The sequence below is a fragment of the Amborella trichopoda genome, chromosome 6 (genome assembly GCF_054954075.1).
Source record: "Amborella trichopoda isolate Santa Cruz 75 chromosome 6, AtrichopodaSantaCruz75HAP2 v2.0, whole genome shotgun sequence".
Lineage (NCBI taxonomy): Eukaryota > Viridiplantae > Streptophyta > Magnoliopsida > Amborellales > Amborellaceae > Amborella > Amborella trichopoda.
Genome location: NC_142341.1, coordinates 51208312 through 51221436, shown reverse-complemented (window position 1 = coordinate 51221436; position 13125 = coordinate 51208312). Strand labels below are relative to the sequence as shown.

General features: G+C 35.6%; 1 protein-coding gene across 2 annotated transcripts; it reads left to right on the top strand.

Moving 5' to 3' along the window:
• The first annotated feature begins 1506 nt into the window (after positions 1-1506).
• BGLU42 (beta glucosidase 42) lies at positions 1507-12707 on the top strand. Of its 2 annotated transcripts, XM_006858756.3 has the most exons (13): positions 1507-1775; positions 2683-2749; positions 2907-2965; positions 5354-5429; positions 6099-6173; positions 6256-6343; positions 8409-8658; positions 9737-9852; positions 9995-10209; positions 10296-10327; positions 10455-10557; positions 10827-10935; positions 12080-12707. In XM_006858756.3, the coding sequence occupies exons 1-13, from the start codon at positions 1605-1607 to the stop codon at positions 12300-12302; spliced, it is 1584 nt and encodes a 527-aa protein (XP_006858818.1). In that variant the 5' UTR covers positions 1507-1604; the 3' UTR covers positions 12303-12707. The 2 variants fall into 2 exon arrangements, with proteins under 2 accessions (XP_006858818.1, XP_088725320.1); XM_088869194.1 differs by lacking the exon at positions 5354-5429.
• The last annotated feature ends 418 nt before the right edge of the window (positions 12708-13125 follow it).

Here is a 13125-nt window from a genome sequence, read left to right as displayed (position 1 = left end):
AATATTTTTGGCAATAAAGTTTCCTCTCCAGATTTGGATCCAAACCAAAGAACTTGGAAAACCATCTTTTTGATAATCTTCCCCAGAATTCCAAATGGCCCCTTGATATTCTAATTCTCAATGCAAATCATCGATCCGTATCAGTATGTTGCAAGCAATCACCCGGGTTTTGAAACTCTGGTACGATCAATTCACTATTTTAATTATGGAAAATTATACAAAGGAACTATATTAACTTTCGGTACGTGAAGATCACAATCATTGTTATCCGCCGGATATCAAATCGAGTAGTTTTAAGAGTGTCATCGACTAGTCCAAAATTCCAAATACAATTTTTTGAACTTTATGATACACCCCAAACCATTCAACGTGACATCTAATGGCTAGGAGTCATTGTGACATCTAATGGCTAGAAGTAATTGTGATTTTCGCGTAATAAAGATAACTGGGTCTCATGACATACAATCCGTGTTATATTGTAGATGTAGTTTCTATAAAGCCAAGGGTTTATAAAAACAAAATAAAACTTCATTTTGAATGCTCGTCCGAAAAGCACTTTGAGCATAAAAAATCTCCATGAGGCCTATAAAATTAATTTGTACACTGAAGACTAATTTGAAACTAAAAAAATAATATAAATATTGCAAATATATGAACACTTATTTATAAGGTGAAAGGACGGTCTAAATAATGTGTTATACTAAAGGTTTAAAATCTTTTTTTTTTTCCACAAAAAATTCTCTCTACACTAGAATTATAATTTTTTTTAGTGAGTCTTTAAAATATTTTCTTTTAATATTTTTAACAAGTAAGCGAGTGAACCCGGATCTCATTCTTGAGATTTGAGTTGAGACCAAATAAAGGTGATTTTTACAAGACCCATGCCATTAAGATCATTATTCTTAATTATTTGGCGTGGCTCGAGGCCACCATATCGATCACCATCAACACCAAACTCCAGGAAACGATGTGTGCCTGCATTATTAGGAAACATTTAATCGCCATCCATTTTAAGAATGGAGGATTCCCATGCGAACAACCATAATACAGACTACCACATATTTAGTGTATGGTGTGCACATGGTGGTAGATTTAAATAGTACACTCCCTCGACAACTTAGACCCACTACACGTTGTAGAGAGAGAAAGTGTAGAGAGAAATAGAGGAGAGAAAAAGTGTGTGCATGTGAAAACCAACTGTTCCGCTCTGCAACACACGCCACTTGTCTCTCTTCCTCTCTCAATCTCCTCTGTTTTCTCTGCCTCTCATTTAATTCTCTTGTCTTTCTCTACTCTCTCTCCTCCATTTTTGTTTTCTATCTTCTCTCTCCTCTGTCTTTGTTTTACTCTCTCCTCTATATCTCATTTAATTTGCTTTCTCTCTCTACCACTCATCGAAACTTTGTCCTCTCCTCTCTCTTCACTTCTCTTTCTCTCTCTAAGATTTATTTGTTTCCTCTCTCTACTCTCGAGAGTCTTAGACGTAAACAATTCGAAAAACTGAGAGCTTATTGGTTCGCTATAGAAAACAGTTTCGCTCTCTGCAACTGCCTGTAACTGCTCTGCCAAGAAAGAGCTTGGATTTTCTCTCTCCTCTCTCTCTCATGGCTGATTCTTGTGATCTCCAACAAAAACATGGGCTTTCCGATCTCCAAAAACCAGAAGAAGAGAGAGAGAGAAAAGAAGAAGAGGGGGGAGGAGAGAAGTGTGTGGGTTTGTCCCGAAAGGACTTTCCCCCTTCGTTCATTTTCGGCGTCGCCACTTCATCTTACCAGGTACTTCCCATTTTTGGTTTTTGCTCCCTCTCTCTCTCTCTCTCTCTCTAACCGTTTTTCTTCCTCTCTCTTACCAGGTACTACTCATTGGACATCTCTCTCTCTCTCTCTGTCTAAATTTGGTGGCTTCACTTAGGTTGAGCAGTCATGGTTTCTTATAACCTCATCATTGGGGCTTACTTTTTGTTTCCCTTTAATTTCCTATTTAGTTGTTATTTTTTTTCAGAGTTCATCTTTGCTGTATGTATCAACAGTCATCCCTCATTCTCCAGTTTATTTCCCCTTTCATGCATTTCAAATCATATTTTCCCGCCTTAAAATTTTTGTTTTTACTTCATTTTTCCATATAACTCATACTTGCAATCTGACTGTACCACTTTCCTTATTTACTGTAAAGCTGTACTCTCCTTCCTTTCAGTATAGATGTATTTATATTGGTTGAATCGGTGTTGGAGAAGTCGGGTTAGTTGGTTATGGCAGGTTTGCAAAATCTGGAAGCACACACATGGGAGCCGGCCAAGTCTGTCAGACTGGCACAGGCTCGGGACCCTGGCAAGCCCCGCTCATATATATATATATATATATATATATATATATATACACTTCATTTTATATGAAATAACTGTTGCAAAGTGGGGCATTCGTGACATGCTTAATGGTTTTGTGGTTTCCTTAATTTTACTTTGAAATTATATTCTCCTTCTTTTGAATAGAGGTATAGCTATCTTGTGTAAGCTAATGAATACCATGATAAGAGCACCATTGTGAGACGCACTGACATGCTTTATGAAGTTACCTTCATTTTACTTGGAAAGTTTGTTATCCTCCTTTTCAATAATACAATGAAAAGATAACCATTGCAAAATGAGACCTCACAGACTTGCTTGATGGAATACCCAATCTGCAGATTGAAGGGGCTACAAATGAGGGGGGTAAGGGACCTAGTATATGGGACATTTTTTCACACAGTGAAGGTATATGCCATTTTAGCTATTCAGTTTAGCATTTCTTATTGAGATTCTATTGTTTGTTTGTTTAGACGTTTTTTTCTTTGGTTAAGTTGTTATATATTTCATTTGTTCATATACTCCTTTTGGGTTTTCCTATATCCATCTTTGACATATGCATCAGGCAAAATTCGTAATGGAGACCATGGGGACGTTGCAGTCGACCACTACCATCGTTACAAGGCATAGTCTCTATCATCTATTCCTATTTCATTAGAAGTTCCGTTTGATTAGTACCACTGTATTAGAAACAAATAATGAGCATGGTGCTATTATGCTTAAAATTTTATTTTGTTTTACCTGAAATGGATTTGCTATATGCTTTTCTGGAGTTCCTTGTCAAAGGTATATTTAGGATATTTGGGATGGATTTTTTATATGTTATCTTGGAATTCCTCATCTATATTGATGAATAAACTATGTTTCTATTCTTTAGCTCTCTCTTTGTAATGTTGATTTAGTCTATCAAAGGTTTCACTATACTTCATTTGGAAACTATTTGTTCTAATTGCTAGGAAAAGTTGATATTATTATGTTTTCACAGTTATCTCAGTCTGCGGTAGCTTTGAAACTTTAAATATTTATCAAATTGTACCAATCAAGTGTTTAGGACATTCGCTTACATTTGTATGCATCTTAGTCTGCTCTACTAAAACAACAACAACAGTGTATACCCATTTTGATGTGAGGCCTCTCACATATATATATATATATACACACACACTTCATTTTATATAAATTCAGGTTCTTGGTGTTATCTGTGTTTTCTTTTCTTTTCTTTTTTCTTCTTCTGTTTTTTTTTTTTTCTTTTCTTTTTTTTCTGTGTAGGTCTGCTTAGTTTGCAAAAAGGAAGCTTGAAACCTGGACCTTCCTCCTGTGAACCAAGCACCTCACCATTATCTATTGCTTATTGGAATCTTGACTTTTGGTTCTATGCTCTGCCTTTTGGCCTCTTTTTGAATTTTGGCTATTAATTCTTACTAAAGGACATGTGGTTACGCACCATGATGCATGAATGCTTGGAAGTGGGTGCAATGGTGGTTTTTAATGTTTCAAAAGTGCATATCGAATTAATAGGAAACTTTTTATCATAGTGGTGGTGCTTATACCTTTAACCTTTACTTTTGGGCTATGGACATAGATAGCCTTCACATGTATATTTATATGTGCTTATGGACATAGATAGCCGTCACATGTATATTTATATGTACTTAAGGGAACCACTGACAAAAAATAAGAAAGACACCAACATCAAATGCGATATATTACCACAATACATCATTTACCTATATTATTTACTCTCCTCGAGCTGAGAGGGTGCCTGCATTGAAAGCTTGTTGTATATAGATGTCTACTTGTCGATTTAAAGTGCTGTTGGCAAAATATCACACTTTCTGATCCTTTTATGTGAAAAGATTTTTATGTGCTTATGCTGATTCATTTTCGTTAATGAGACGATTATCTGTGTTGACACTTAGCATTCTTGTGTGAAATTCTGATTTGTAGTAACCAGTATCTCTCGTATGGTAGCATTAGGCATAATAATAGATGGTTTGTTCTTCACCATTTTCAATCTTCAAGTATGTCGTATGGCCATGTCATGTCCACTGCAACAGATCAATTGCTGAAATCTACAACCACACCTAAATGTGCAGCATTTCTCTTTATCGATCCCATTAAAGTGGGTACTCAGGTTGAAATCTGTGTCATTTGGGAAATTTACCCATTGGTGTTTGTCTAGGAGAATGGTTTGATAAGGGTGAGGACCTTAAACTTTCCCTTAATTCGTTCCAAGCCCGGGTCAAAGAGGTGGGTCGCGTTAGATAGGCAGCCAACGTAAAATTATCCACATCATATCATGAATCCTGGACCTATGAATGGAGGAATATGATTCATATAGGCAACCCCAAATAATTGGGATAAGGCTTGGATGATGATGATGTTTGACAAGGAATTGATGTATCACTATATCCCCTTCATTGCTTTATAATGCTCATTTGGCCATTTATGCATGTGAAAAGATATTTGATTAATAGTAAAGACTATGTCAGATGCTGAATATATACATTCGGGACTTAAAAATTGTAAAAGAATTGTTCTCAATTTCTTATAAATTGTGCAGGGATATACTTCTATTTATGTAAGGAAAAGTAGGGATCAAATTCTTTAAGCCCATAGAGATAATTTGTCCATTATTTCAGGCCTTTTAGGTTATGGAGCTAATATCAAACTTTCACTAGCTTCCCCGACCATTGAGGATAAAGTCTTTGCTGTGTGAAACATGTAGTGAGGTTCTTTCAGAATTGTAACCAAGATCACCCAGCTGTGTGAGAGATTCTATTAACCTCATAGAATTTCTGTTTGCTATCATATTAAAATCATGTTATAGTTAGATATCAATTTAAATGGAATGCCTTTTCAAAGATGCATGAACAATAAAATTTTTCTTGGCCAATATAGATCACAAATTCAAGTAGTGCTTGTTGGCTCTATCTTTCTAGTATTAACATTATTCACATGTATTTTCTATTTATTGAATTATCAATTTGGTGTTGCATTTAATAATTGTAGGAGGACGTCGAACTTATTGCCAAATTGGGATTTGATGCATATCGTTTCTCCATATCTTGGCCTCGTATCTTTCCTGGTATTCTATTTGGTTTTGTATCTTTTCTAATTATCTTATCGAAAGAGGTAACATGTTCCTTTGGAAAAAATTTCCCCCTTTTGAATGGGAATTTTCATGTGCTAGATCAGTGCATAACTCACTTTCATAATGTTTTATGTAGTCCTGTTGTTTCAAGAAGAGGAGGATCTCAAATTGCCCTAAAATTTGTCATATTTGTAGCTTTAGTAATTATTGTTTGATTATCAGCACCTTTGTTATTGGTTGCTATTGCAATTGCGATTAGCTGTTGAGGTCAATGTTATTAAGACAGGACGGGAATGGCCGCTCCAACCGGTTCAAACCGGACCTGGAATTGATCTGATCTGTCCACTGAACCAGCAAATGGTCTGAACTGGTCCTTCAAACTGGGTTTTATTCATATTTTCCAAACAGGTCTGACCTGCAAACCAACCAGTTCGACATGATCAATGTCCTCGTTGGTTGAATAACTGGTCCAGTCCTGTTAAAAATGGCAAGATTTGTGAATATTGCACTGCTATTTAATGCAATGTTGATTTTATAGGTTTTTATCATTGTTACTGCAATATTGATATTTTAGGTTTTGTATCATTGTTGGCCTTAGCTGGTGGTACAATCATTGGGCTGTGCTAATTTTTTATTTAAATTGATTGTTTGTCATACATGCAGATGGGTTTGGTACTGAAGTAAACAAAGAAGGAATTACCTACTACAACAATCTCATTGATGCCTTGCTAGAAAAAGGTCATTTTCTGCTCTTTCGTTTTGACCTTTGAGACACATCCAACAAAACAAAGTTTTGTGAAAATGTGGATGGTTATTGCAGGCATTCATCCTTCTGTGACGTTGTACCACTGGGATCTTCCATATAAACTTCATGAGACAATGGATGGGTGGCTTAGCAAGAATATTGTGTGAGTTTCTGATATATATAAAAAATATTTAATTCCTTTGTACCTTGTAGATATTTTGGTGGGATCTATGGATTTCTTTATATGACATATTTAGTTCCTTTTATTATTATTATTATTATTATTATTATTATTATTATTATTATTATCATTATTATTATTATTGATATGTAGTTCTTTTTTATCTCTTGCGGCCTTAGAGAACTTGTATAATTGTATAGGACACGGTTAGCATGCGGCCAGCCCGCATATTGTATAAATGCGGGCTTGGCAATAAATATATTTTTTAAAATATAATTTGATCCTAATTTTTAGAGTATATATATAATCTTTAATATGGAGATCATGAATATGAAAAAATAAATAAAAATTTTAAAACTAGAAATAATAATTATATTAAGAAGACATTTGGACCGTTACTTACAATTGTTTTTAGATGGACCACCTATTTGCATCCATCTTTAAGATGGATGCCTTATACCTCTGGACTGCATATTGTAGAAATGCAGTCCGGCCCGCATGAAACAATTGTTCAGTTGTATATTGGGTAGGATCAAACCATGGATATATGCAAAGTCTCATGCATTTTGGGTAGGATCCAGCTGTAGATATATGCAGAGACTCATGCTCAATGAATGGTCTTAAGAATCAAGCATCTGATTTTGAGTGCCTTGACGTATTGTTTGGGCATGTACCGCACATACCCTACTGAAAGAAAATCTGTGACAATGCGGTTTCAATTTTGATGAACTTCTTGTTTTCAGCAGGTAAACTCAGTTCGAGTAACCTCAAGGTAGCTACGACAGGCACCTTTGAGTTGAGCTATGGGATTCAACCCAAGTTTCATGCACTTCTTCTGGGACAATATATGAAGATACATTGCGTGATCATCTCTTAATTTATTGCTCTTGTTTGGCATGTTAAAATATGGATTCCAGACCAAACACTTTATGCTTTTTAGAAGATACACAAAAGAAAAAGAATATTATGGACACGAAATTTCTGCACAATGGAACATCCGAGACCTTGCTTGATCTTGCATTCCAGATCATTAGATGCATGAGATCAAGAACAATTAGTTGCATAAGTTCCTTCTTCAATCATCATGAACAAAGGTGAATTTACGCCCCCTCTGATCCCCACAACCAAGTTTACATGTTGAAATGAAATGCTTTATAATTAATGTCCAAAAAATAAATAGCTTATGTAATTAGAAATCTTTTGTTAAATTTATTGTGATAAAGCTATACCATATATTTCTGTAGATATACTTTTTGAACTATATTTAATACATAGGAGGGAACTTAGGGGTAGCTCCAATAGATAATAAGAGGGGGGAAAGTGGACTTAGGTGGTAGGCCATGTGCAGCGTAGACCTAATACAACACTGGTTAGGAGGAATAAATCGGTTCAAGTGGAAGACTCTAAACAGATAAGGGGAAGGCCCAAAAGGACATGGATGGAAGTAGAAAGCAGAGATATGGTGATAGGGTGACTTATGGATCATGTACCTGACCCCAAATATTTGGGATAAGGCTTGGATGATGATGATGTTGATATGGCACATCTAGACTTGTGCATATGAATCTTATAATGTAAATGAACTTCATATATCTAAATGAAACATAATATGATTATCACAAATCTCTCGAGGAGTTGAATGAATCCAAATGCTAGATATTTCTCACACTGAAATATTGAGTAGAATGAAGTGCTAAGGTGGCACTTATATGGCAATAATCATTTGCAACTGACTCATGTAGTTCTTGAAATGATTAAAGTGCCCACTGATAAATTATCTCATGAGCGTCTTTAAATGATTCATATAGCAACACATGAACAATTTGTGGCAATTTTCCAGAGAGGGTTTTTGAATAGCTGGCATTCTCCCACAGGGTGAAATTTTGACAGAGTATTTGTTGGTCACAATTTCTAATTTTGTGAGATTTGGATTGTGATCAGTTTGACAATGTCTGTTCTTAAGTTTTGGTTGTATTGATGTACCATAATCCTATGGCTTGACTCATGAACCTAATGAAGACTATTTATTTGTGTTGCAATTGTCCAGAAAATGCTTTGCACTGTATGCTGAAACTTGCTTTGAAGCTTTTGGGGAAAGAGTTAAGCATTGGGTCACTTTCAACGAGCCACTTCAAACTGCGGTGAATGGCTATGGTACCGGAATTTTTGCTCCAGGAAGATGCTCAGATAGGAAACACAGTGATCTTGGAGATTCATCAACTGAACCTTACTTAGTTGCACATATCCAACTTCTGGCTCATGCAGCAGCTGTTGAGGTGTATAAGAGAAAGTTCAAGGTATTCTAGTTCTGCATCATCATTTGCATGGCCTAATACATATAACAGAAAATTTATGATATAGTTTTGTGGCCTTCATTTATCAAATTTTTTTCTGTTGGGTGGTAATTTCATTAAAAATTGGAACTTTTTCTTACATCTGATAGATTATTTATATAAAATAATCAACTAAGTAGAATAATCTGCTAATTGATAGCCCCATGGCTTATATAACAGTTAAAAATCCATTCCATTGATGGAAACACTTCAAATATCTGCTTGTTTGTCATAGTATTCCATGCAATGTCAAAAAGTCTCTGACTTGGGCTCGGACTCGCCTGAGTCACTCAAATCGGCAGGATGCTGGTCCAGAACTCCAGATGACTAACCAATCGCGTAAGAATGACCCTAGTCCAAGATTTTTATATTGAGACTAGGCCAAGTGAAGCTGTTCACCTCAGCTTAATTGGCCTTCGTCTCAGGCTTGGGACATTAGCTAGTCCCAGCCCAAGTCTAGGTTCTTAAACAATGATTACATGAATGACAATTCTGAATTCCATGCAATCGTATTTGGAGTTTTTTTTTTTTTTTTCCTTTAAATTGCCATTGATCCTGTAGTTTGGCCTTATGAAAAAAAAAAATCTTTTTTGCCATTTGTAATTTTCATTAGCTTTTAGATTTATCTTTGATCTTCAGTCAAAACCAGCCAAAATCTTGCATAAGTTATTGGAAATTATCATGGTTAAATAAATAATTGATGTTTGATTGTTGCCATAAACCAGGGCCATTCTTATTCTACAGAGGCTTAATTAGACAAAGAAAAACCAGCAACGCATTCATGACTTATATGATTAGGGTGCAGCATAGCATGACTTAGTCTTACATGTGGCCTAATGTTTCTTTTTATGATGTTGTTGACCACGAGTTTGGTCTCTGTTGTTTGGATGGTACAATTGGGATCCCATTTTATTTGTAGTTTTCGACAAGTTAAATGGTATTTATGAGTGAAGCTTCTTTTGTTATCCTATGAATAGCAATAATACTTTATGAGTCAAATAGTTCTGGATGTATAATTAGGGAGTTATTTGCTCTGTACTAGGATATTCAAGGTGGTGTTATAGGGTTGGCACTTGACTGTGAATGGGCCGAGCCTTTCAGTGATTCATTAGAAGATAAAGAAGCTGCGCAAAGACGTGTTGAATTTCAGCTTGGATGGTATCCTTTTCTACTTTAGTATACCATTCATATCAGTTTAGTTTTAGATAAATAATGCGTTTTTTGCAGGCCTCTATATTTTGCTTTACATTATTTTTCTTATTGCTGGATTAATCTATTGCTTTTGGTTGAGATAGTGCAGGTTCCTCGACCCAATATATTTTGGGGACTACCCAGCGATTATGCGTGAGAAACTCGGAGATCGTCTTCCAAAATTCACAAATGATGAGGTTGCATTATTGCGAGGATCAGTGGACTTTGTTGGTCTGAATCACTACACGTCAAGATTCATCAAGCCATGTTCTCGAGGTTTCCAATGGAATGGTTTCTATGATGAGCAAGAGTTGGAGAGAATAGGTAATGGTATTTCAAGAGCGATTCAAAACTCATCTCAAATTTTTTGTTGTATGGCGGTTGTTTTACTCATGTGATTGTCTTTGCAGCTGAGTGGGATGGAAAGGCAATTGGAGAGAGGGTAAGTCTCTCTCTCTCTCTCTCTCTCACACACACACACACATCTTGATATGCATACATGCTCATGCATGCATTCTTTGCATATTATTAAGCGTGCATATCTTGAAATTCTTTCCATATTTTTGCAGGCTGCATCTGAGTGGCTTTACATAGTTCCTTGGGGCATTAGAAAAGTTATCAGCTACATGACCGAGAAATATGATAGACCACCAATATATGTGACTGAAAATGGTGAGTCCCCATTTCATTTCTTCATCTATTTTCCTTTCTATAAATTGATTTTCTGAAGAACCTTAATGAGAATTATTTTCTTCTATTCATTCTACATTAAGGATAACCACAATGAAACGAATGGCTTTTACGTATGGTAGTATAATTACACATGCAATGAATCTCTTAATTTTGAATGAAACAGATTTTTTTTTTTTTTTTTAATTATTTGAGAGTCACTTGTCACATATATAATTTATTCATGTCCTTGTGGTCAATACATCGTACAGGGATGGATGAAGAAGATGGTGAGTCATTATCACTGCAAGATGCATTGAATGATACAAAGAGAGTGAATTACTTTAAGGGGTATCTTACTTCTGTAGCAAACTCTATCAAGTATGTTCTAGCATCTCTTCTTGTATATTTCCTTCACTTTGGTTTCCCTTCTAACATGAGCTGCGACTATTGATATGAAGATATCGTATTTCTGGTCTGATACTTGTAACTTTAGTGGCATCATTTACTGATCACAAAGCAAAACTTCTTTCAAGTACATAGATCCCAGAAATCAGTAGGTCCTTGTAATAAAACTATTAAGCATTCTGCTTATGTTTTTGTTATTGCTTACGTGAAAAATCACATGTCTTTCTTATTTAAGTTGGGATAATCACAACTAATGTTCAAATAAATGGAAGAGTATGTATTGATGTAGGTGCTTTTTTTGTAGATTAGAAGCAATCACCAACTATGTGAAATCGTTTGTATACTCTTTGGAATGAGTTTCGCTGTGTGTTCTCTTTCCAAAAAAACCCATCTTAGACATTGATTTTTGACCGATCATAAATTTGGAAGTATGATCATGAAAACACTATGATCATGGGGAGCTGGACAGTGAAACATGTCACCATCAATTGTATGACCCACTCCAAGCTGGACAGTGATGACCCCTATGACTATACCCTGATCATATGGGTCATAGCTTACATTCCCTTTATGTAACTATGTGTCTAATAATCCAATGATCAACCACTGTTAGATGCCTATCTTTCAATTAATATATTTTTGCATGCATGTGTAACTATGTACATAACTATCTTCAAACTATAGGCAAAAGTTGCTATAAGCTTTTATGTGTATTGGTATATATTATCATATCCAAAGACAAGTTAAATGCATGGATGGCTGTATATTTTTCTATATATTTACATTGGTATGATTGTGTCAGAACTGCATGCATAATGCATTTGAGTTTGTGTGTATGTGTGCATCGGCAGATCTTTGCATGTATATACTGATGCATCTATCTGAATGCGGTGCATGTTGCATTTAAATGGGGGTGTGTGTTCATGCATATATAGATTCAGAATAGATGTATGTCAAGCTCATGAACAATGACATGAAAGATTGCTATCCCTAGATGAGGTGTGTATATTTACAGCCCGATGTAAGTCACGTCTAATTGAACTAATAAATTCTATACACACACACATGCACACATTTATACATGTGGGTGTTAGTGCTAATTGTACTGATCTTGTAGGGATGGGGCGGATGTTCGAGGGTATTTTGCATGGTCACTTCTGGACAACTTTGAGTGGGCACAGGGTTATTCAAAGCGTTTCGGTTTGGTGTATGTGGATTTCAAGGATGGCCTGACTAGGCATTCCAAAGCGTCAGCCAACTGGTTTTCTGATTTCCTCCACAAAAATGACCAGGTTCTTGGCCAAAACGGAGTCATGAATGAATTAAAATGTTCCACATAAAATAGGTTGCTAAATTTAGGAGTTGGCTCTGATACCATGTTAGGGATCCATCATATATCATAGAAATAATCCTGTGGCCATGAGAATGGCATATATAGAAAATCTAACAACCCTCTCATATTTTTCTTCTTCAGCTCTTTTGGTTTTTTTTTTGTTGTTTTTTCCTTTATTGCTTAGTTATACAAGGGTCAGGTTTGAAAGTTTAGATCATTTTGCATTTTAAATGCATAATGAACTGAGTGTTTTTTAAGTTAAAAAAAAGAAAAGAAAAAGAACTGAGTGTTTTTTCTTTGTTGTTAGAACAGACAAACAGATGCTGGTTTGAAATTTTCTTTCTATTTTGGTGCATGTTCTGAAATTTTCTGGTTTATTTCTGAGAATGGACAAAGTAATATTGGTTTGAAATTTTCATTCTTTTTTGGTGCATGTTTGAAAATTACAAGGATATAGTTGAGGAAAATAGAACCCCTAATCACTGGACTACAGGTCAGCCTGCTTTTGGACTACAAAAAGTTTGTTTTTCTCCTAAAGGATTTGAATATATGTTGAATGTATCAAACTAAATCAGTGGAATGGAGGGAAGTGCAACGTAGCCTAATTTTGGGCTATTCCCATCGGGAAAGATCTCTCTGTGGAACTTAGCCTACTCTCTCTCTCTCTCTCTCTCATTCTAATAGGGAATGATTTCTTCCCCCCACTCCACGCACACAAAAAACAAAAACACGGAAGGCTCTCTCTCTCTCTCTCTCTCGGCAAAATATTATCTTCCTTTTCTCTCATGGGAGTGGAGTCAAATGAGGCTCCACCATTCCAAAGAAAAGCA